This window comes from Oncorhynchus kisutch, linkage group LG30, assembly GCF_002021735.2.
Source record: "Oncorhynchus kisutch isolate 150728-3 linkage group LG30, Okis_V2, whole genome shotgun sequence".
Classification (NCBI taxonomy): domain Eukaryota; kingdom Metazoa; phylum Chordata; class Actinopteri; order Salmoniformes; family Salmonidae; genus Oncorhynchus; species Oncorhynchus kisutch.
The window spans coordinates 10,084,523-10,109,802 of NC_034203.2; the positions used below are offsets into that span (position 1 = coordinate 10,084,523).

Sequence of the window (25,280 nt, forward strand, 5' to 3'; positions counted from 1 at the left end):
CAGGTTCTATACACGGGTAAGAACTTTGTGGCTTGTGCTCCTACGGGCTCTGGTAAGACTGTGCTTTTTGAGTTGTCCATCATCCGCCTACTGATGGAGACCACAGAGCCCTGGAGAAACGTCAAAGCTGTGTACAGTAAGGCCCTCCAATTACAGTACTTAGTATCCTTCTCAAAAGCACTAGGTAAAAAGCACTAAGACATTAAGAGCTGATTCATGCTACAGCCTGTATGCAGTCTTGATATCTGGTTTGTTGCTTACATGTAAGTAATTTATGACCTGACTACACCAATACATTCTACGTGTTAAAAATGTAAATTGATAACATTTTATAAAATGAAAACTGTATGATGAGCTGCATTGATTGAGAATGCTTCTGTCGTCTTCAGTGGCCCCCATCAAAGCTCTATGCAGCCAGCGCTTTGAGGACTGGAAGAACAAATTTGGGCCTCTGGGCCTGAGCTGCAAGGAGCTGACTGGAGACACAGAGATCGACGACTTCTTTGAGATTCAAGACGCCAATATCATCATGACCACACCTGTGAGTGACACCGTATCCCAGTGTACAGTATAGCCTGTCACTGGCGGACATTTCTATTTGTGTGTAATATGTAGCGCAATGAAGTGGGTGATCCTGTGACCATAGCAGACGTGATTTCCATGTTGGAATAGGGGTTTGTTAGTGATGCGAGGATGGATAAATTCAGTTGTATCGAGACAATTCAAGACCTGCAGTCAAATTACCTAGTGGCCTCATGGGTGGATTCTTATTAATATTTTTCATAATTAGTCAACTTTTTTTTTTTTACCAGACACAAATCCGGTGTTTCTATGTCAAATGGTTTTGTTATATTTCAGTCTTCTGTGATGTGTTTTTAAAGTGTAATATTGGGATGGGAGCTCAAAATGGAATACATTTCAACTCAATATCTGACATGGTACAGGTGTTTGTTTGTTTAAGCCCAAACTATGTGTGTGATGTGTATACTTTTGTTTCAAAGTAGATTTGTTTAAGGCTACCAAGAAACACTCTGTGTGACCTAGATTTAACCCACTGCAGGAAAAGGTTAACACTTTATTAACCAGTTCATGATAAAGCACAGACACATTTCTCTGTTTCTCGCAGGAAAAATGGGACAGCCTGACGAGGAAGTGGAGGGATAACTGCCTGCTGCAGTTGGTCCGGCTTTTCCTTATTGATGAGGTCAGTGGATACGTTTTTAGTATTTGATGTTCGGTTCAAAATACCCTCTGGTAGGACTGCAACCATTTTCAGTACTTGGCCAAATAACACTCTGAAACAGCTTGGATAGAGTGAAACATTCTTTATTAACAGATTGTGATCTATAGAGGGCTTGCAGATGCGTCATGTTGGAAGACAAAAGTCAGTCTGATGGAAGTCCTCCAATCGTCCACATGGCTGGCTGGGTTTTGCTACCACCGGAAACTTTGGGAATATTGCCCATTATTTAGTTTGTCTAAGGACCCAGAAAACGGAGACTGTGGGAGAACCTATTCAAGTAAGTAAATCTATTTTGAAAATGATCGAAAACGATGTATTATTAGCTAGCTTGCACCAGAAACTTAGTGTGCAGGGTCTCTCAAATGAGCTGCTAACGTAATGTTTGCTAGTTAGAAAAGTGTACATACTGTATAGCTAGCTAAGTAAAATTAAATATCACCAGCTTGCTAACTTCATATTAGCTAGTTAGCTAGCTATTGTGATGTAATTATTGTTGTAACTCTAAATGTATTTGTAGCGAGGTAGCTAGCCAACAGGCATGGAATAGGATTAGCTATCTGTCGCTGCTGTCAGAGAATGGAGAGTAGGCTACTCTGGATAGGGCAGGTACCTTTGTTGGAGGACATTTTTGAAAATATTCTCCAGTTCCAGTCCCCAGCTAAGTACAGAGAGATATATCTACGTAATATTCAGTGCTGTCTAATTTGAGGATAATGCGGCCTGTTACTTTGTAATGTCTTCTGTCCTCAGGTACAGAGAGCTGTGAAACCCTGTCTGCAGATGGTCCCAAGAGAATAAGGGGCCATTCTTATACAGATGGTCCCAAGAGAATAAGGGGCCATTCTTATACAGATGGTCCCAAGAGAATAAGGGGCCATTCTTGTATACCATGGATTATATGTGTATGTTCAAATTTCGTGAACAAAAATACAGTCTTTGTCACACAAAGTCAAACAATGTATAAACCTATTACAACTGGAGCAGGCCAACCCTGCTGGGTGTGCAGGCTTCTGTTTCAGCCCAGCACTAACACACCTGATTCAAATCCTATTTTATTTGTCACATACACATGGTTAGCAGATGTTAACAGTTCCCCAACAAGTACCTAATACACACAAATCTAAAAGGGTGAATGAGAATATGTACATGTAAGTATATGGATGAGCGGTGGCCTAGCGGCATAGGCAAGGTGCAATAGATGGTATAAAATACAGTATATACACTACCGTTCAAAAGTTTGGGGTCACTTAGAAATGTCCTTGTTTTTAAAGAAAAGCACATTTGTCCATTAAAATTGATCAGAAATACAGTGTAGACATTGTTAATGTTGTAAATGACTATTGTAGCTGGAAATTGATCATTTTTGATTAAAGAATAAATAAAACTGGCCTTCTCTAATACTACTTGAGTATCTGGAGCATCAGCGTTTGTGGGTTCGATTACAGGCTCAAAATGGCTAGAAACAAATAACTTTCTTCTGTTTTGACATTAACAATGTCTACTGTATTTCTGATCAATTTGATGTTATTTTAAAGGACAAAAGATTTGCTTTTCTTTCAAAAACAAGGACATTTCTAAGTGACCCCAAACTTTTGAATGGTAGTGTACATGTGATATGAGTAGTGTAAGATATGTAAACATTATTAAAGTGTCATTGTATAAAGTGATTAGTGATCCATTTATTAAAGTGGTCAGTGATGTAGACAGCAGCCTCTCTGAGGTAGTGATTGCTGTTTACCAGTCTGATGGTCTTGAGATAGAACCTGTTTTTCAGTTTCTCGGTCCCATCTTTTTGGCCTTCCTATAGGTGTCATGCAGGGCGGGTAGTTTGCCCCTGGTGATGCGTTATGCAGACCGCACCACCCTCTGGACAGCCTTGCGGTTGAGGGCGGTGCAGTTGTGACACAGCCCGACAGGATGCTCTCAATTGTGCATCTGTCAAAGTTTGTCAGGGTTTTGGGTGACAAGCCAAATTTATTCAGCCTCCTGAGGTTGAAGAAGCGTTGTTGCGCCTTCTTCACCACACTGTCTGTGTGGGTGGACCATTTCAGATTGTTTGTGATGTATATAAAACTTTCCACCTTCACTGCTGTCCCTTCGATGTGGATCAGGGGGTGCTCCCTCTGCTGTTTCCTGAAGTCCACAATCATCTCCTTTGTTTTGTTGAGTGAGAGGTTGTTTTCCTGACACCACACTCCGAGTGCCTTCACCTCCTCCCTGTAGCCTGTCTCATTGTTGTTGGTGATCAAGCCCACTACTGTTGTGTCGTCTGCAAACTTGATGATTGAGTTGGAGGCGTGCATGTTCACGCAGTTGTGGGTGAACAAGGAGTACAGGAGGGGGCTGAGCACACACTCTTGTGGGGCCCCAGTGTTGAGGGTCAGCAAAGTGGAGATGTTGTTTCCTACTTTCCCCACTTGGGGGCGGCCCCTCAGAACGTCCAGGATCCAATTCACAGGGAGGTGTTGAGACCCAGGGCCTCCAGCTTGATGATGAGCTTGGAGGGTACTATGGTGTTGAATGTTGAGCTGTCGTCGATGAACAGCATTCTTACATAGGTATTCCTTTTGTCCAGATGGGATAGGGCAGTGTGATGGCGATTGCGTCGTCTGTGGACCTGTTGGGGCGATATGCGAACTGAAGTGGGTCTAGTGTGACAGGTAAGGTGGAGGTGATATGATCCTTGACTAGTCTCTCAAAACACTTCATGATGATAGAAGTGAGTGCTACGGGGCAGTAGTCATTTAGTTCAGTTATCTTTGCCTTTGGTACAGGGACAATGGTAGCCATTTTGAAGCATATGGGGACAACAGACTGGTATCGAACATAATTAGTTAATAATCAAGTGTGATATTACTGGCCTGGAACAAGTCTGCTCACCCAGTAAATCAGGAGTCAGTGGAGCGAGGTTAGCCACTTCTGGTATTGACTTTTTTTTGTTCCCTTGAAATTATGCTTTAATAGTAATAGCCTGCTTGTTACTAAAATGTCAAACCTTTACATATGAGTTAGCTTACTTATACACTTTGAAATTATATGAAATAGTGTTGATTCTTTGAAGTGTTTAAAGTGAACTATTATTCAAGAATAACTAGTGTCGATGTTGATTAATCACAATCCTGCAATAAAGAGGGGACTATGTCTCTAATTTGTGTTGTTTGTGTTGTATTCTCAAATTAACAGTACCTTTTTGTTCAGTCATAAGCTCTCCAATAAGTTTTATTTGATTGTCATAATTTTTTCAGGATATGTGAACCCATTTTTTAGCTGATAATGGCATGCAGTGCCAATGCAGCCATATGCCTACAGTAGTGGTTTCCTAACTCCAGTACTTGAGTACCCCCAACAGCACATATTTTTGCTTTAATCCTGGACAAACATACCTGATTAAATTCATAGGGCCTGATGATTAGTTGAAATAGGTGTGTTTGTCCGGGGCTACAAAAAACTACTATTGGGGGTACTCGAGGACTGGAGTTGGGAACCACTGGCCTACAGTATGATGTCATTAGCCTTATGGGCATTTGTAATGCACCCCTTGACATTGTGCATCTGAAGCAGAGAATAGCTTATTAACTCACACATTGTTTACATATTGTTCAGCTCTTTGTCTACTGGTATTGTTTTTAAATTGAGAACAATGTATGAAGCTAATCAGTGCAAATCCATGCAAATTCATGCGCTGTGCAAATCCAACCATTGTGCAAATCCAACCCTTGTAAATCTCGGTGGAAGCAGATAATGGGATCCTTCGCTTCAAACACACACAACTACTACCACCAAGTTCAATACCAGATACTTTTCTCCCAGAAGGTCTGAGTGGCTACACAGCAATTGCAGTGTCTCTGCTAAATGTGTTTAAATTGTAAAAGAAAGAAAATAGTTGGGCTATAAGAAATATTTTTTATTCAATGGGGCTAGTCAAAGCATAGATGACAACACTTTTCATTTCACCCATACAACAATACAGCCTATTATTAAAGTAGAGTATGTTTACAATATCATAAACAATAGTATTTTACACGCTCCAAAGGACATTTTATATATCCACATGGTCTAAGGAGGCACTTTTGTCATGACGACAAGGAGAAGGCGCTCTACTCAAATGACACAACAGGATTAATTGAAATTGTCCAAAGCACAGCATATGGCAACCATCTCGTATAACTGAGCGATGTTTCCTAAAGTAGTAGACGCTGATGCTGCTGCAGCACTGCTCATCTTCACAGTGGGAATCCAGTTGACGTGGGTGTCTTGATAAGAGGTCAGCTGGTGAACCTACAGTAGTACATAAACCAATTAAAAGCACCCCTAATGTTAGAATAGCACTTATTTAGGTCACCTATACCACCAGGGCTCTTAATTGTTCGATTGTGTTTAATTCATTCAGGTGTTTTAGTGTCACATAAAGATTAAATCTATTGTTGGGATGGAACAACCAATAGTCAACAAGGCAGGTTGTCCTATCCCATTGAGGCCTCTGTCCTATGATGTAATGTCCACACATTTTCCCTCTTATGAATAAAGTTCTCAACAAAATATCATTGGTTTATCATATGAATATTTTGAAGTTATTTTGGTCAATAATTGTCCTCCAATTGTCCTCCTCTATATGGACGTCATATGTTACAATTTGCATCTCCCCTTTTCATGGTCATGGCTAGAAGGGATCAAGCTTTTGTCAAATTAGTGTCATATTCTAGATTACATGGTTGCATTCGAGACAAGGTCGTTTTTCTTGATCTGTTGTCAGTAGAGTAGGCCATCGTATCAAATACTATTCTGCTAATGTCTCCAGTCCTATAAAGTGTAGAAGAATTGCATCAAATGTATATCAACGGCCACATTTTTTCCCGGTGCTAAGCGTTTATTTATAGCCTAAATGATCACTATCCAATCTACTCATCACATTAGGAATAGAATACTTACAATAGTCTGCAAATGCAATGATAGAGGCATGCAATCCCTTGTTATAAAGCTGCCTTTCTATGGTGAAAAAATTGCTTCCCCAAAATGTGAAACTCACTACACATGCTAATAGCTAGACTACAAGCTATCTAGTTAGCTACTTTTGGGTAACTTAAGTGTTGTTAACACCTGGATAGCATAACAGCTAAACTAAATTCGAAATTGATCAGACTTGATTTACCAGTGATGAAATGATCGTAGCAGACCCTGTACTGAGAGCTGTCTGGATTCAGGTATTGACGGGCAAAAAGGTTTCTTCGCATTTCTGACAGCTCTCGAGTCTTATTTCATTGGCGTAACCAATTGGGTTTCATGATTGCGGGGAACATATTTTTCCCCCGTTGTCTTTCCTACCTTGTTAGAGCAGCAAACGAATCCACAGAAAATGACCGTGGTGATGAATCAACTAGTTTTAGGCACTGTTATCGTGCAGTTTGGGGTAGCAACTCGTCTGTTGACGGAATTAATTCGGTGGTCTTCCAATATGGCCGCCAGGAGGCATCGTATGTCAACTTGCAAGCCCTCTAATATCTGTCTATTATTGTGCTATACATGTGTTAGATTGACAACTAAATATAATCCATCTTGGCTCTGTGTTTCCAGGTGCACGTGGTGAAGGACCCTATGCGCGGAGCCACACTAGAGGTGGTGGTGAGCAGGATGAAGGCGGTCCATGCCTACCGTGCAGCAGAGAACCCTCAGGAGGACGTCTCCATGAGATTTGTGGCCGTCTCCGCCACCATCCCCAATACCAAGGATGTAAGTGGCTGAGGGTCAAAGAGGGGTGATGTCACACTTTGGCCATATGCAAATACTCTAAAGAGACTTCCTTCACTATAGTCATTCTTTCCCTTTCTGTTCATCATTTGCCATTCTGACACATGCATCTCCGTGTCTTGTTATGTTGTTATTATGTCCGCAGTCCTGTCTCCTTCAGAAAGAGTAAGGGAATAGGAAATAGGAAAGTAGTATTAGCATTAGTATTAGTATTAGTAGTATATAGTAGTATTGCTAGTTACTGATTATCATTAAACTGAGCATTTATTTGAAGAAATTACTTCTCCTTACTGGTTCAATGGTTTGGCATGGCAGATAGCAGACTGGCTGTGTGACGACAGAGACCCTGCTACTTGTCTGGAGATGGATGAGAGTCACAGACCGGTGAAACTGAGGAAAGTAGTGCTGGGTTTCCCCTGCAACAGCAACCAGACTGAGTTCAAGTTCGACCTGTCACTCAACTACAAGATGGCCAACATCATCCAGACCTACTCGGACCAGAAACCAACACTTGTTGTGAGGAACACTCTTTGGGTCTCTGAAATGTAGACTTGACCAGTACCATATTTATACATTTCAGTAAGTATTGTCATTGTTAATATTTCACATATAGGATTTTTTGCCATGTATTTTTAAACAGTTTTGTTCAACAAGGAAAGGAGTCCAGCAATCGGCCACGGTTCTGGCCAAGGATGCCAGGTTCATCATGAGTATTGAGCACAAACAAAGGTTGAGCTACTTCCCTTTTCATTATTTAGAAATGTACAGGTATTCAATACACATTTCCTGCTGTTTAGTTTTATCTGATTGAATTGATGGAATCCGCTGTTTGCAGGTTGGTGAATTATGCAAACTCTCTCCTGGACTCAAAACTCAAAGGTCAGTGGAGAATTTATAATAATTTATATTCCTTCTCTTCTGTACCATGTAGGCAAACATTGCACATTGATTTGAATATAGCTATTTTTGCGTTAGAAATGTGAAATTACTAGCCCAGTGTTTTCTCTTTTCCAGACTTGGTGTCGTTTGGAGTTGGTTTCCATCACGCCGGAGTTGACGTGTCAGACAGGAAGCGAATCGAGGAGGCCTTCAACATGGGAGACCTGCCTGTGCTGTGTGAGTATCTGCGTCGTTCCATGAGTAGAGTACACGCTAAAACAGTTACAGAGTTTAATTGCTGTTCGCCAGACATTGGGAGATTCATCCACCTTTCAGCAGGACAATAACCTACAACACAAGGCCAAATATACAGTGGAGTTGCTTACCAAGAAGACAGTGAATGTTCCTGAGGGGCCGAGTTACAGTTTTTACATAAATCTGCTTGAAAATCTATGTCAAGACTTGAAAATGGTTGTCTAGGAATTATCAACAACCAATTCGAAGAATTTTGGAAAAAAATATTGCCAAATATTGTACAATCCATGTGTGCAAAGCTCTTATTAGAGACTTATCCAGAATGAGTCACAGGTGAGTCACTCAGTGCTCTAAATAATGAGGTAAATGAGATATTTATGTATGTAATTTTCAATACATTTGCATACCTTTCAAAAAAACGTTTTACTTTCTCATTATGGGGTATTGTGGATAGATGGGTGAGGAAAAAACATATTTAATCCATTTTGAATTCATGCTTTAACACAGGAAAATGTGGAATAAGTCAAAGCTGGTTCTACTCTTTTTGGCAATTTTCTGGGGTTTTGTGGTGGAAATCTGAGAATAAAGAGAATAACACTTCCCATAGGCTAGAAATTTAAAAAAAAAAAGGATTTTTCTTTTTTTTAAGCTGTTACACACAACAAGCTTCACAAGGGGATTATGGCTGGTTTAAAATGAAAACTGTAATCCCGGTTAGTTTCATGGCACTTACTGAAGTCCTTTTATTTAACCCCTTGAGACGGGAAAGCATGTTTTTTATGAAGTTGAACATCTGCTCTTTATGAGAGAATGTTAAAATGAGATTAAAAGAATAGTTGTGTTTTTTTTTTGTATGAAGTTACACTACCTAAAATGTACTCTATTCGTGGAACGACCCTTCTATCCTCCATTACAGGCCAACCATATGTGTTACCAGTCACAGTCATGCCAGTAAGAGAGGGTTTAATAAAGATTAGTGTCAAAATATACTGTGGATGTGGCTAAATATAGAAAAGCTTTTTGTTATCTCAGCCTATATTTAGTGCATCCTTCACCGACAATCTTCCTCCATACTTCAGGATCAGAAACATTATTGACCTTAACATTGTCATGGCACATGTTTATGTAATATGAAATACCAAAGAAATATTGTGTAAAGTTATTGGGGAAATGTCTCAGTTACAACTAGTACTCTGGCGATGGGGGTGAACCTGCCAGCCCACCTGGTGGTAATCAAGTCCACCATGCACTACATCGGGGGCGCCTGTGAGGAGTACAGCGAGGCCGACATGCTGCAGATGATTGGCCGAGCAGGCCGGCCACAGGTACGGAGCACAGACAAACCCTCAAGTAGCCCCAGACTCCCAGCATGCTTAGCTCGTCAGTGTACTGTACAAGTGCCCAGTCTTAAAACAGCCCTTTTTGCATCTTTTCAGTTGCTTTGTGATCTGTTTGTGTACCGCTCACAAAAAGCATAACCTCTATCTCCAGCTTTGCCTTCGATGTCTCCTCTCTAGTTTGATACATCAGCGACCGCAGTGATCATGACCAAGACTCAAACCAAAGACAAGTACATGCAGTTCATGAATGGAGCGGAAATCATCGAAAGCAGGTATGGGGACATTACTTTTTACAGACCACCAAAACCTAATTCGACTTAATTTTGTGTTAAATTAATTTACAGGTGAAGTCGAAAGTTTACATACACTTAGGTTGGAGTCATTAAACCTTGTTTTTCAACCACTCCACAAATTTCTTGTTAACAAACTATAGTTTTGGCAAGTCGGTTAAGACATCTACTTTGTGCATGACAAAAGTCATTTTTCCAACAATTGTTTACAGACAGATTATTTCACTTATGATTCACTGTATCACAATTCCAGTGGATCAGAGGTTTACATATACTAAGTTGACGGTGCCTTTAAACAGCTTGGAAAATTCCGGAAAATTATGTCATGGCTTTAGAAGCTTCTGATAGGCTAATCCTCCAATTGACATTATTTGAGTCAATTGGAGGTTTACCTGTGGATGTATTTCAAGGCCTGCCTTCAAACTCAGTGCCTCTTTGCTTAACGTCATGGGAAAATCAAAAGAAATCAGCCAAGATGTCATGCCCTGACCATAGAGAGCCCTCAGGGTTTTCTATGGTGTTTTAGGTCAGGGGGGTTTCTAGGTATTATATTTCTATGTTGGTGTGTGTATGGTTCCCAATTAGAGGCAGCTGTCCTTTTTCCCACCTGCTATGTGGGATATTGTTTTGTATTTCACGATCGTTATATCTTTGATGTTTTGGAAGTTTCACTATCGTTAAAATGTGGAACTCTACTCATGCTTCGCCTTGGTCCAATTATTCATACGACGGTTGTGACAGAATATCCAACCTAAACAGGACCAAGCAGCTTGCCCAGAAGGTGATGGAGAGTTGGTCATGGGAAGAGATATTAGGTGGATACGAGACTCTTCCTTGGCGGGAGTCGCCGAGGAGTAAAGGAGGACAGCGACGACGCCGGGGTCCGCAGCCATAAACAACCCAAGGGCAACCCTAAGATTTGTTTTGGGGGGGCACAAGGGGCGGTCGGCCGAGCCGAGGAGAGAGCCAGAGACCGTCTGGGAGTCGATGGAGCAGTTTGAGGAGGGATATCGGAGAGAGATGTTGGCTAGGACCATGCTGCAGCGCAGGTGTTTTGAGGAGCCTGTCATCAGTCCGCTGCAACCTGTGCTAGCTCCACGCACCAGGCCTCCAGTGCGCCTCCCCAGCCCGGTATGTCCTGTGCCGGCTCCCCGCACTCGTCCACCAGTGCGTGTGTACAGTCCGGAGTCTCCAGTGACGGTCTACAGCCCGGAACCTCCAGCGACGGTTCACAGTCCAGAGCTTTCAGCAACGGTTCACAGTCCAGAGCTTCCAACGACGGTTCACAGTCCAGAGCTTCCAGCGACGGTTCACAGTCCAGAGCTTCCAACGACGGTTCACAGTCCAAAGCTTCCAGCGACGGTTCACAGTCCAGAGCTTCCAACGACGGTTCACAGTCCAGAGCTTCCAACGACGGTTCACAGTCCAGAGCTTCCAGCGACGGTTCACAGTCCAGAGCTTCCAACGACGGTTCACAGTCCAGAGCTTCCAGCAACGGTTCACAGTCCAGAGCTTCCAACGACGGTTCACAGTCCAGAGCTTCCAGCGACGGTTCACAGTCCAGAGCTTCCAGCGACAGTTCACAGTCCAGAGCTTCCAACTACAGTTCACAGTCCAGAACTTCCAGCGACGGTTCACAGTCCAGAGCTTCCAGCAACGGTTCACAGTCCAGAGCTTCCAACGACGGTTCACAGTCCAGAGCTTCCAGCGACGGTTCACAGTCCAGAGCTTCCAGCGACGGTTCACAGTCCAGAGCTTCCAACTACAGTTCACAGTCCAGAACTTCCAGCGACGGTTCACAGTCCAGAGCTTCCAACGACGGTTCACAGTCCAGAGCTTCCAACGTCGGTTCACAGTCCAGAGCTTCCAGCGACGGTTCACAGTCCAGAGCTTCCAACGACGGTTCACAGTCCAGAGCTTCCAACGACGGTTCACAGTCCAGACCTTCCAGTGACGGTCCATGGCCAGAGCCTTCCACTGTGCCGATGCCCAGTCCATGCATGGCGTTCAGTCCTGCTCCATGGCCGGATCCGCGGTCTGAGCGGGTGCTACGTCCCGCACCGGAGCCGCCACCGACGCTAGTTGCCCACCCTAGCCCTCCCCATCTAGTTTCAGGTTTTGTGGTCGGAGTCCGCACCTTTGTACTGTCACGCCCTGACCATGGAGAGCCCTCTGGATTCTCTATGGTGTTTTAGGTCAGGGCGTGACTAGGGGGATTTCTAGGTATTCTATTTCTATGTTGGTGTGTGTGTGTATGGTTCCCAATTAGAGGCAGCTGAATATCGTTACCTCTAATTGGGGATCATACTTAGTGTGTCCTTTTTCCCACCTGCTATGTGGGATATTGTTTTGTATGATTGTTATATCTTTGTTGTTTTGGAAGTTTTACTATCATTAAAATGTGGAACTCTACTCACGCTGCACCTTGGTCCAATTATTCATATGACGGTCTTGACACAAGACCTCAGAAAAAAAAATGTAGACCTCCACAAGTCTGGTTCATCATTGGGAGCAATTTCCAAACGCCTGAAGGTACCACGTTCATCTGTACAAATAATAGTATGCAAGTATAAACACCATGGGACCACGCAGCCGTCATACCGCTCAGGAAGGAGACGCGTTCTCCATGAGATGAATGTACTTTGGTGCAAAAAGTGCAAATCAATCCCAGAACAACAGCAAAGGACCTTGTGAAGATGCTGGAGGTAACGGGTTAAAAAATATCTATATCCACAGTAAAACGAGTCCTATATCGACATAACTTGAAAGGCCACTCAGCAAGGAAGAAGCCACTGCTCCAAAACCGCCATAAAAGAGCCAGACTAGGGTTTGCAACTGCACATGGGGACAAAGATCATACTTTGTGGAGAAATGTCCTCTGGTCTGATGAAACAAAAATAGAACTGTTTGACCATAATGACCATTGTTATGTTTGGAAGAAAAAGGGGATGCTTGCAAGCCAAAGAAAACCATCCCGTCCGTGAAGCACGGTGGTGATAGCATCATGTTGTGAGGGTGCTTTGCTGCAGGAGGGACTGGTGCACTTCACAAAATAGATGGCATCAAGAGGATGGAAAATTATGTGGATATTTTGAAGCAACATCTCAAGACATCAGACAGGAAGTTCAAGCTTGGTCGCAAATGGGTCTTCCAAATGGACAATGACCCCAAGCATACTTCCAAAGTTGTGAAAAAATGGCTTAAGGACAACACAGTCAGGGTATTGGAGTGGCCATCACAAAGCACTGACCTCAATCTCATAGAAAATTTGTGGGCAGAACTGAAAAAGCGTGTGCGAGCAAGGAGGCCTACAAACCTGACTCAGTTATATCAGCTCTGTCAGGACGAATGGGCCAAAATTCACCCAACTTATTGGGGGAAGCTTGTGGAAGGCTACCCAAAATGTTTGACCCAAGTTAAACAATTTAAAGGCAATGCTATCAAACACTAATTGAGTGTATGTAAACTTCTAACCCACTGGGAATGTGATTTAAAGAAATAAAAGCTGTTTGACCCAAGTTAAACCATTTAAAGGCAATGCTATCAAACACTAATTGAGTGTATGTAAACTTCTAACCCACTGGGAATGTGATTTAAAGAAATAAAAGCTGAAATAAATAATTCTCTCTACTATTATTCTGACATTTCACATTCTTAAAATAAAGTGGTGACCGTAACTGACCTAAGACAGGGAATTCTTACTAAGATTAAATGTCAGGAATTGTGAAAAACTGATGTATTTGGCTAAGGTGTATCTAAACTTCCGACTTCAACTGTATATGATACTTGTGTAGAGGATGGTGATGGTGATGTCCTATTGTTTGACCACTCAGCCTGCATACCCACCTGGTGGAGCACCTGAACGCTGAGATTGTCCTCCACACCATTTCAGACGTCAACATGGCCTTGGACTGGATCCGCTCCAGCTTCCTCTACATCCGAGCTCTGAAGAACCCCAGACACTATGGTCAGGGAAAAGGAGAGACACTGGACAGACCCCGGTCTCTATTAGTATTAGCCAGCAAATGTACAGCATGGATACAGCATTAGCATGGGTGCTAGTCTATTACATTACAGTTATTAGCCTGTGCTTACATCTCACAACATAGTGTCAAACAGTTGCTCAAAAGACCTGAGGACATACAGTACCAGTCAAAACTTTGGACACACCTACTCATTCAAGGGTTTTTCTTTATTTTTACTATTTTCTACATTGTAGAATAGTAGTGAAGACATCAACACTATGAAATAACACAAATGGAATCATGTAGTAACCAAAAAATTTGTTAAACAAATGAAAATATTTTTTATATTTGAGATTCTTAAGTAGCCACCCTTTGCTTTGATGACAGCTTTTCACACTCTTGACTGGTACTGTACATGAGGAGAAAACAACTTACTGTCCGTGCGTTTTTATGCAGGCTTTTCCACTGACTTGGACCGATGTGGAATCGAAGCCAAATTGCAAGGTGTGGCATTGCTGTTTTTGTCTTTGTTGTATGGACTTCTTATCTGAGAAGACAGAATATCTCCATCACGATAGCATTTGTGTGACTGAAGAATCTCTCTCCCCATCCTGCTTCAGAGCTCTGTCTGAAGAACTTGAATTCCCTGGCCTCCATTGGTCTGATCTCCATGGATGAGGATGTTAACATCAAAGCTACAGGTTGAGAGCGGCTGACCATTTTGGTTCAAGAGGCTACTAATGGCCATTTACTGTTTGTTACATTGTTTATCGTCAGAAGTGTAAAACAACGTGCAAACCCTGTACATGTTTGGTGTTATTCAATGATACAGATAGATATCTCCTTAATCTTGGCATATTTCGAATTTCGTCAGGGGAAGGGAACATTTGACCCATAGACTTGCATGTGCTTTCCAGCATCCCAAAGCCATTAACTGACATCTGTTATATCCTTGACATGTAATTGTGTTCATCCCGTACAGAGGCAGGCAGGCTGATGGCAAGGTACTGTGTTGCGTTTGACACCATGAAGCAGTTCAGCAAGGTGACAGGCACTGAGACCTTACCTGAGCTGGTAGGTATACAGTAACACTGTAGCGTCTCTCATTATGCACATACACTGTTTATATTGAGTGTCTGTATTGTGTTGTTTGTGGCATTTGTGTTGTTTGTTACACAGGACATTTCAATAGATGAGTTGAGTAGATTCTGTATTCCACTCAAATGGAAGCTGGGTCTTCTTCACACAGATAGAATTGATGGTGAAGGGCAGAGAGTTCACTGACGTGCAGCTGAGAGTGAACGAGAAGAGAACCCTGAACACGTTGAACAAGGACAAGAACAGGATCACTATCAGGTTTTAGTGGAATTCAATCAATGATATTCCAATAAAATGCCCTGAAGATGGTGTAAATGCTGATATCTGGGCTTTTGTTTATCCAGGTATCCCATGGAGGGAAAGATCAAAAACAAAGAGATGAAGGTGAACTGGTAGGTCAAGCAGAGACCCCTACAGTGTACCAGCATGAGAAAATGGAGGGTGACATTGGAGAAGGCCATGTATTCTCTTTGGGTGAATCTCAAAAGTCTTTCCTTGAACCTTGGGTCTTTTCTTCCCTTGCGTTTTGAGGCGGAGACGAGGAATTAGGCACATGAGGAATCAAGGAAAGACCTTTGAGATTCATCCCTTCTGTCTCTCTACCGGTCTTCCCCCTCAGTTTGATTCAAGCCCAGTTTGGCTCCATTCCAATCCAAGAGTTTGGACTTGCACAGGACACAGGGAGAATCTTCAGAAATGGAGTCCGAATCAGCAGATGTAAGTCATCAATCACTTCACATTAACAATAGATGATTAGCAGTGAGCCTCATTTGATAGACAACCTTGATAGACAACGCTTGAAAAACACTCTTCAGTAAGATAATGTCTATGTGTTTTGAACTACATTAGGCTTGGCAGAGTTCCTGAACCAGCGCTCCAAGACAGGCTTCTCTGCTCTACTCAACTCCCTGATACTGGCCAAGTGCTTCAGGGCCAAGCTGTGGGAGGACTCTCCTTACGTCTCAAAGCAGCTGGAGAAAATAGGTAAGGAGACATAGAATACTGTCAATGAATACAGAACGTGTGTGCAAAATACTGTCAATGCTTGTAGAACAGTAGTATGTTATCCTACTGTTGCTACGAGACCACAGGAGGTTGGTGACACCTTAATTGGGGAGGACGGGCTCGTGGTAATGGCTGGACGCGGAATAATGGAATGGTATCAAATACAGCAAACGCACGGTTTCCACGTGTTTGATGCCAGTCCTTTCGCTCCGCTCCAGACATTGAGTTGTCCTCCCCTCACCAGCCTCCACTGTCAGACACCCCTTTTACAAACGGAGTGACTGCAGTTCCGACATATTTTTTTTTACTCCTGCGCATTTATATATTCTCTACTTTACGCACAGAGAACAGGCTACTCAGGCGAATGGGGCTTGTTTAGTCAAGCTAGATCAAAGCCGAATCAATGTCTGCAAGGTCACATAAAGATAGTATTCTACATAACAGAACCCAACATAATAGCATAGTGTAACATTACCGGAAGACTGGAAGCATTTCACTGTAAGCATTTTCTCTCATGTGGCCAATACTCAACAGCGCGCCAATACTAGGAAAATACACAGGTCGGCTAATCCATCTGCTCCGGAATTCGCTCACTGTACATCATTCGCAACGACACTGTAGGCTACTTCGAAGCAACACGGTGTATCTCAAGAAGATCTAAATGTGTATCGCCATCAAACTGATTGAGATCAAATGGTCGGTATGCAGATGCCGCATCCGCAGCCTTTTAAAAACCCATTGACTAACTGATTTTGTTCCCAGACAAATCAAAGGCATGAAAATTGCTGTAACCATAGACATATGACACTGAGATTGAGTTGCTAAAAACTGAGATTTTATTTATAATATCATTTTATATATATATGGCTGTAATAACACAGATATCTGATCCAGGGTTGTCTCTGTCGACGGCCATGGTGAACGCTGGGCTCACCACCTTCAACAAGATAGAGCAGACCAACGCCAGGGAACTGGAGCTGGTGAGAAGAGCATCAACTGAGAATGACTGTAACTACAAAGTCATTAAACAACACTGTTGTCTCGATATCTCCAAATGGTTTATTGACATTTCCCCTTGAGACCAACATGCAGTGTCACGGCTTTCGATCAAATCAGTCAGTTAAATGTTTTGCTTAAAGACCTTTTTACATCAACAGTTGTCACAATGTGCTTTCAAGTACAATAAAAGCAAATATTTGTTGTCTGTTTATGTTTTCTAGATTGTCAACAGACATCCTCCGTTTGGAAACCAAATCAGAGACGCTGTCATCAATCTACCCAAATATGAAGTTAGTTTGGAGCAGGTAAAAATGTTTGCTTTGGTAGAATTGTAGTTTGAACGGAAATGGTCATCAAGGTGAATCGTTGTAGAAATATTTGGTAGCAGGACGTAGCAGAATATTTTCCATACTTGTATCATTTAACATCAATGAATACATCTCCCCCACAAGCTTTAATTTCGTTTTTATTTTTCACGTTTTAGCTTCCAAGATACAACATCGCCACCGCAGAGATTGTCGTGACCGTGAATGTGAAAAACCACGAACAGCTACTGTCAAAGAGAACCACTCATGACCACCACTATGTCACAATGATCATCGGGGACTGTGACAACAACGTGGTCTTCCTGCAAAAACTCACGTAAAGATTAGGACTGGCATTTCCAGAAATGTCGTCACACACAGACACGACCTGATACACACATGCATAGAGACACACTTTACCTAAAGCTTGTAGGTGGAGACAGAACATATTAAAAGTGTATTATAAAACATTTTAAAGGGTCATACATGCTTATAACAAGTTATAAAGCATTGTACCTGCAGGCTTTAAGTAAAATGTTACTGTTATACACTTATAGAAGGAAAACAGTGAAGGAAAGAGAGCAGAAGAGAGAGAGAACATGAAAGGGAAAGAAATATGTAAGGGAGAGCGACTGTATTGTGTGTTCATCCAGAGACTTGATGCTGTTGAAGTCGGGAAACTGGTCAAAGAAGATCGAAGTGGCGAAAGCCTTCAAAGGAGAGGAGATCAGCGTGAATCTAATCAGCTCAGAATACGGTCAGGCAGTTAACTGTCAGGATTTTACGTTTGTTATTGTTCAAAATACACTTGTACAAACTACATAAAACTTCTAAAAGGCAGTTTAAGTCTAATTAAATTGTTTCAGTGAGAATTGTAAAAAGTAAGAATATACACCTCCTTCTATTAACTACTCTGAGATCTTCCTCTCTGCAGTGGGGTTGGACATTCAGCAGAAGTTTAGTGCCTTCTACTCTGGACCAAAGAGGTACGGAGGTGAATCATTCACACCTGAGCAACATGACACGATGCACATAGCACAGGCTAACGCTCAGAGATCACAGGGTGCAACACAGAGAACACAGCCAACAGGTCAGCAAACACAGGCTACGGCACAGAAGAGAAACTCCACATCCACAGAAAATGGTAGGCTGATTTTACACCAAACATTAGAATGCTTTGAGCTATTACTAAGTTGTACTTGCAGACTCACAGGACTGTTTTTGTTGTTGTTTTGAAACAAAATGTGCAATATCTTTTTTCCCCCGCTGAAATTCCGGTTCCTCACAACCAGTTCCAGGCAAAAGACAATGTAACCACTTCTGCAAAAACAAGGATCAGTGTGGCCACGACTGCTGTGAGTCAAGTTTTTAGTCCTCAAAAACTGTCCATTCCATTTCTCAATTGACACTTAGAATAATTTAAATGTTTGATGAATGTATTATAGTGTACCATGCCTTCAAAGTATTCATACCCCATGACTTTTTCCACATTTTGTTGTTGTACAGCCTTCTCATTGATTTACACACGTTATTTACCCCATAATGACAGTGAAAATATGTTTTTAGACATCTTTGCAAATGTATTTAAAGTTAAATACAGAAGTGTTCACACCGCTAATACTTTGTAGAAGTACATTTGGTGGAAATTACAGCTGTGGGTCTTTCTGGGTGAGTTCTAAGAGCTTCTCACACCTGGATTGTGCAACATTTACCCATGTATTATTTTCAAAATTCTTCAAGCTCTGTCAAATTGCCATAGATTTTCAACTCGCCCACTCAGGAACATTCACTGTCTTCTTGGTAAGCAGCTCCAGTGTAGATGTGGCCTTGTGTTGTAGGTTATTGTCCTGCTGAAAGGTAAATTCATCTCCCAGTGTTTAGTGGAATGCAGACTGAACCAGGTTTTCCTCTAGGATTTTGCCTGTGCTTAGTCCTTAACGATTACAAGCATACCCATAACATGATGCAGCCACCACTGTGCTTGAAAATGTGGAGAGAGGTACTCCCTAATGTGTTGTATTGGATTTGCCCCAAACATAACACTTTGTATTCAGGACAAGAACTTAATTGCTTTGCCACATTTTTGCAGTATTACTTTAGTGCCTTGTTGCAAACAGAATGCATGTTTTGGAATATTTGTGTTCTGTACAGGCTTACTTCTTTTCACTCTGTCAATTAGGTTAGTATTGTGGAGTAACTACAACATTGTTGACCCATCCTCAGGTCTCTCTTATCACTGCCATTAAACTCTGTAACTGTTTAAAAGTCACCATTGGCCTCATGGTGAAATCCCTGAGCGGTTTCCTTCCTCTCCGGCAACTGAGTTAGGAAGGATGCCTGTATCTTTGTAGTGACTGGGTGTATTGATACACCATCCAAAGTGTAATTAATAACTTCACCATGTTCAAAGGGATACTCAATGTCTGCTTTTTTTCATTTTTACCCATCTACCAATAGGTGCCCTTCTTTGTGAGGCATTGGAAAACATTCCTGGTCTTTGTGATTTAATCTGTTTTTTAAATTCACTGCTCTACTGAGGGACCTTACACATAATTGTATGTGTGGGGTACAGAGATGAGGTAGTCATTCAGCAGTCATGTTAAACACGTACTGCACACAGAGTGAGTCCATGCAACTTATTATGTGACTTGTTAAGCACATTTTTACACCTGAACTTGTTTAGGCTTACCGTAACAAAGGGGTTTAACACTTATTGACATATTGAGTAAACTTTTCTAAAAACACAGTCATTCCACTCTGATATAACGGGCTATTGTGTGTAGGCCAGTGACAAAGAATGTAAAATGAATACATGTTTTATTCATGCTGTAACACAACACAATGTAGAAAAGGTCAAGGGGTCAACTTCCTGAAGACGCTGTATTTTCATCTCCTAATTATGTTTCCCAGGTCAAAATGGAGTGCCGGTGGTTCTGAAGAGGCCTATGAATCAGCATTCGAGTTTCTCCTCCTACCTCCAAGACCTGAAGACCAGGAGTGATACACTGACGGAGACTCCAGTCAAACGCCTAAAAGTGAGAGAACACCTGACAAGAACTGCAGCAGTCCTTTAAAATATAACCCCTTTGGGCTGAATTCTAACTTAAGAGACTCACACAAGACTCATTCATACTTTGGCATAAATCATGCATTGAAATCAAAAGCGTGACATGTTTTAGCTTTTTTAAATGTTTTATGTGTCAACTGAATGTGTTTTGTCTGCCTGTTGCTTGTTCTTTTAGATGAGAATGAGTGGTAGGACTGGGGCTACGAACATTCAGCACTTTTCTTATACGCCTGCTGCTTGCAGGTACATACACTCTTTTTCCACACCCAAAACATACAGTTCATCAGGTTGGAGTTAAAATAAAATAAAAATGTCTAAAGTGTTTACCTTTATTTTACTAGGCAAGTCAGTTAAGAACAAATTCTCATTTTCAATGACGGCCTAGGAACAGTAGGTTAACTGCCTTGTTCCGGGGCAGAACGACAGATTTGTACCTTGTCAGCTCGGGGATTTGAACTTGCAACCTTTCGGTTACCAACGCTCTAACCACTAGGCTACCCTGCCACCCAGATGTTAATTGATTACCAATGCAAACTGCATCTGACACTGTCCTCATCGTTTCTTAAAATGTTTTGAAGGTTTGTAGGTAATCATTATGGCGCTTCAACAATACAACAGAGTGTGGAATCAGCTGAGGACTTTGCAATGCCCCAAGAGATGGCATATCTTGAGAACTATGACCATGGTAGGTTTAGTATCAGAATCCTTCTAGAGAAGAGATGGGCAACTTTGATGGGGTGGGGGCCACAAAAAATCTGAACTCATCATGAGGAGCCGCAGTGGCTCTGCGTACCCTCATCCATACCCACACATGCAGTCAGAGCTGGCCCTAGCTTTTTAGTGGCCCCCCAACTCGACAGTGAGAAGAAAAAAATAAGTTTTACAGTTCATTTCCTGCAATCCTACACATTTTGCCATGGGCGTAGAGAAACATTGAGTTTTTAATACGATATCTGAGTGAAAGTAACTAGCAACATCAATGGGGGTTCCCCAGTGGGTAATTTGACCATGATTACTACAAGTTTAGATAGCTTTCCACTAACTTACCAATCTATACTGAACAAAAAATATAAACACAACCTGCACAATTTCAACGATTTTAGTGAGTTACAGTTCATATAAGGAAATCAGTCAATTGAAATAAATTCATTAGGCCCTAATCTATGGATTTCACATGATTGGGCAGGGGTGCAGCCATGCCCACCCACTTGGGGGCCAGTCCCACCCACTAGGGAGCCAGGACCAGTCAGTCGGAATTATTTTTTCCCCACAAAAGGGCATTATTACAGACAGAAATACTCCTCAGTTTCATCAGCTGTCCGGGTGACTGGTCTCATACGATCCCGCAGATGAAGAAGCCAGATGTGGAGGTCCTGGGCTGGCGTGGTTACAGGTGGTCTGCGGTTGTGAGGCCAGTTGGACGTACTGCCAAATTCTGTAAAAAAAAACATTGAAGGTGGCTTATGGTAGAGAAATGAACATTCAATTCTCTACCAACAGCTCTGATGGACATTCCTGCAGTCAGCATGCCAATTGCACACTCCCTCAAAACTTGAGACATCTGTGGCATTGTGTTGTGACAAAACTGCACATTTTAGTGGCCTTTTATTGTCCCCAGCACAAGTTGCACCTGTGTAATGATCATGCTGTTTAATCAGCTTGTTGATATGCCACAAGTGTCAGGTGGATGAATTATCTTGGCAAAGGAGAAATGCTCACTAACAGGGATGTAAAAAAAAATGTGCACACAAAATGTGAGAATCATTTCTGGGATCTTTTATTTCAGCTCACAAAAGATGCAACCAACAATTTACATGTGTGTTGTGTTGTGTTTATGTTTTTGTTCAGTATACATTTTCTTTGCTTTCAGTGACTGACATAAGAGAAAAGATACTGATGCACAACCAAATTTCGAAAATTGCACCTTGTGTATTCTACTATTGTAACTCTTTACTATTTATATTTGACTACTTTTACTTCACTACATACCTAATGAAAATAATGTTATTTTTACTACATACAATTTCCCTGACACCCAAAAGTACTCAGTCATTGCATTATGAATGCTTAGCTGGACAGGAAAATGGTCCAATTCACGCACTTATCTAGAGAACATCCCTGGTCATCACTACTGCCTCTGATCTGGTCGACTCACTAAACTTTGTTTGTAATTTATGTCTGCGTGTTGTATTGTGCCCCTGGCTATCTGTACATTTAAAAAACTAGATAATGGTGCCAGCTGGCTTGCTTAATATAAGAAATTTGAAATTATTTATACTTTTGATACTTAAGTATATTTTTGCAATTACATTTACTTTTGATACTTAAGTACATGTATATGTAAAAACCAAATACTTTTAGACTTTTACTCAAGTAGTATTTTACTGGGTGACTTTCACTTTTAATTTAGTCATTTTCTTTTAAGATCTACTCTCAACATATTTCTATTAATTATTCTTTTCTTTTTTTGGGGGGGGGGGGGGGGTTGATTGACAAAAAAGGGGCCATGCGGGCTGCCAGTATACAGCAGTGTGGGAAATTAATGGTAGTTAATGGACCCTTGAGAGGAGTAACTCAAAAGATATCTCTCTACAGAGTATAATGACTACCTGGAAGACATATATCAGACAATGGGAGAAGAGGAACCACCACCTATTCAAACCCCTACAGAGTCACAAAGTAGGTCTTCTAAGTTACTAAAACTATGTCATACTATATATATATTTTTTTTTTACAATCAGATCCCATGATTCCAAGTCGTACTCCATTGTAGATTCAATACTGTATGCACATCATATTATTTCCCAGTAGACTACTTACTTCAAACACTGCAAACATACATACATTTTACATCAACATCTCATCTCTCACCATTAATCAACATCTATGTTTTCAGGCACTTCAATGTGGAGGAAACCCAGTGCATACAACGGAGGGTCACTCAGCCACAGCACCCCCCAAAGCCAGGGTATGGGTTACTCCCAAAGCCACAGCACTACTCAAAGCCAGAGCACGGGTTACCCACAGAGCCACAGCACCCACCAAACCCATAGCATGGGTTACCCCCAAAGTCATTTTCCCCTTCAAAACCAGAGTAGGGAGGAAACCCAGAGTCACAATACCCCCCAAAGCCAGACTAGCGGTTACAGCACTCCCCAAAGCCAGAGCAGGAGTTACTCTCCGAGTCCCATCGTAGACTTGACCGATGACAGTGGCTTCCTCTCGTCGTCACACACCCCCAGCGTGACCTTTGACCTGGGAGACGAATGGGATGATTTTGACGACGACAACTTAGTTCACGCCAGTGAGACATCATGCACCACTGTAGCTAACACTCAGGGGATTGACCGTGACAAGCTGAAAGGTATTCTACTACAGAACATCCAGGGTTGGAGTCAATTTAATTAAAATTCTGTCAATTCAGGAAGTAAATATTCATTCCAATTCTTCCTCATTGATAAGAATTAAGAAAAATTGGAATTGATATCAGAATTTCACTTTACTTCCTGAACTAACTGAATTGAAATAGAATTGACCCCAACCCTCTGTTCATCAATTACAGTTTGATTGGTAATTTTGATCTGGTCTTCAATTAATTATGAAATGATGGACACGTGTTTTCAGGTCACTCAACACCACTACCATCCACTTATGTACAACCCAAACCCCGCTTCACTGTGTCCAGTGCCCCACTCAGGTGAGTTCTACTTGTACCAAACTTCGCTGTGTCACAAGATGTCAAACCACTGTCATTACACTGAATTAAATATGATCTTTGCCAGCAGGCTATATTTAGCATGGGACGTGATAGTGATGTTATTTCCCGGTTGTATGCCAACTAGTTTCTGGTTATAGAGATGTCAGCAAGTAGAAACTTGGTACTGTTGTACAGATGTAGGATCTTAATTTGAGCCAGTTTGCTACAGCAGGAAAATAATCCTGCAGCAACAGGAAATGTGATTTATAATGAATGCAATTTTTTGAGCGTTGATACATTTTTCATAAGGGGAAATCAAATCTGAAATTTCAAAGTGGAAATGACTAACTTTGGAAGCCTTTTTTAATCCTCAAATACACTACTAGTTTTACATTTCCTGCACTGCAGGAAAGTTCTCCTGCAACACGGCGATCAAATTAAGATCCTATATCTGTAAATACTTGATAAATGTGTCCTAAACCAAATGATTATCAATGTAAAATGTCATGTTTTATTTGTGTGTCCCAGGTCAACCTCCCCAGTTATTCCTCAGATAGCAGTTACTAGTCTCTCAGTCAGACCACATAACCTCCAGGCTTCTGCTCCCTGGAGCCACTCTGACAACAAGGCCACAGTGAGTTACTAACTACCCCTAGCAACTCAGTTGACTTCATCTCAATGCTGAATCTGACATCAAAATTAAACTGACGACAAAGCCAAGGCTTCTGTTATGATATTGAATGACATTTTTATTTTTTTACACAAATCACATGATTTTAAATGTTTTAGCCCATTTGTTTCCAAACACATTTGAAAAGTAATATTTTCCCTCTGCAGAGGACATTCAGTGAACCCTCTGTGAAAGCACCCTCCTTCCCAAAACAGACTGATACAAGCATGGCTCCGCTGGGAGGACAGTTTGATTTCTTCTCAAAGACGACTACCCTAAACAATGGCAATGCGACTGGCAAAAGGTGAGGAACTATAGCGAAAGAATAGTTCATTTCCTTTACTTTTTATCAATACAACTTGTAAGCAGATTATGCATTAACTTTAAATCATTGATAGATAGCATGATTCCTCATCATTGCAGGCTCCAGGGAGAGGACGACAGCAAGGAAGTGGATGCATTCATGGGTATATTTGATGGACTATTTTAGAAGTGTTTATAGTTGTATGGACGGGTTCCATGACAATGTTTCATGTTACTGTGTATGTTATACTTTATTTATACTGTTTGCTGTTTGAGATGAACTTTTAGATTTACTGTTGATCCTATTTGAAAATGTTTCTATCATTCAGGAGTAGGAACAGTCGATCATCATTAGCAAGTGGTCAAAAAAGTATTATAAATCTATGTACTTAATTGAATAAACACAATATTTATTCAGA

At 41.6% G+C, this 25,280-nt stretch overlaps 1 protein-coding gene and 1 long non-coding RNA gene across 3 annotated transcripts in view; one reads left to right on the top strand and one right to left on the bottom strand.

The window, feature by feature from the left end:
* LOC109875318 (probable ATP-dependent DNA helicase HFM1) overlaps positions 1-25,280 on the top strand; it is a 28,309-nt gene extending 3,029 nt beyond the window's left edge. The window contains exons 8-40 of one of the 2 annotated variants that reach the window (XM_020467636.2): positions 4-136; positions 390-541; positions 1,127-1,204; positions 6,815-6,970; positions 7,304-7,504; positions 7,629-7,717; positions 7,824-7,867; positions 8,003-8,104; positions 9,302-9,447; positions 9,640-9,734; positions 13,586-13,719; positions 14,174-14,221; positions 14,338-14,418; positions 14,700-14,791; positions 14,967-15,073; positions 15,160-15,207; positions 15,435-15,532; positions 15,665-15,799; positions 16,715-16,800; positions 17,041-17,124; positions 17,304-17,461; positions 17,778-17,881; positions 18,059-18,268; positions 18,417-18,479; positions 20,035-20,159; positions 20,367-20,434; positions 20,770-20,876; positions 22,787-22,870; positions 23,088-23,555; positions 23,816-23,888; positions 24,417-24,522; positions 24,726-24,862; positions 24,982-25,280. In XM_020467636.2, the coding sequence (XP_020323225.1) occupies positions 4-136; positions 390-541; positions 1,127-1,204; positions 6,815-6,970; positions 7,304-7,504; positions 7,629-7,717; positions 7,824-7,867; positions 8,003-8,104; positions 9,302-9,447; positions 9,640-9,734; positions 13,586-13,719; positions 14,174-14,221; positions 14,338-14,418; positions 14,700-14,791; positions 14,967-15,073; positions 15,160-15,207; positions 15,435-15,532; positions 15,665-15,799; positions 16,715-16,800; positions 17,041-17,124; positions 17,304-17,461; positions 17,778-17,881; positions 18,059-18,268; positions 18,417-18,479; positions 20,035-20,159; positions 20,367-20,434; positions 20,770-20,876; positions 22,787-22,870; positions 23,088-23,555; positions 23,816-23,888; positions 24,417-24,522; positions 24,726-24,862; positions 24,982-25,048 (3,879 nt within the window). In that variant the 3' untranslated portion in view covers positions 25,049-25,280. The remainder of the gene's footprint in view (positions 1-3; positions 137-389; positions 542-1,126; positions 1,205-6,814; positions 6,971-7,303; positions 7,505-7,628; positions 7,718-7,823; positions 7,868-8,002; positions 8,105-9,301; positions 9,448-9,639; positions 9,735-13,585; positions 13,720-14,173; positions 14,222-14,337; positions 14,419-14,699; positions 14,792-14,966; positions 15,074-15,159; positions 15,208-15,434; positions 15,533-15,664; positions 15,800-16,714; positions 16,801-17,040; positions 17,125-17,303; positions 17,462-17,777; positions 17,882-18,058; positions 18,269-18,416; positions 18,480-20,034; positions 20,160-20,366; positions 20,435-20,769; positions 20,877-22,786; positions 22,871-23,087; positions 23,556-23,815; positions 23,889-24,416; positions 24,523-24,725; positions 24,863-24,981) is intronic. The other variant, XM_031810484.1, reaches the window with a different exon arrangement.
* LOC116358624 (uncharacterized) lies at positions 5,133-6,818 on the bottom strand. Its single transcript, XR_004206392.1, has 2 exons — positions 6,566-6,818; positions 5,133-5,521 (listed from the first exon to the last, which is right to left on the bottom strand). It is a non-coding gene; the product is annotated as an uncharacterized LOC116358624 (long non-coding RNA).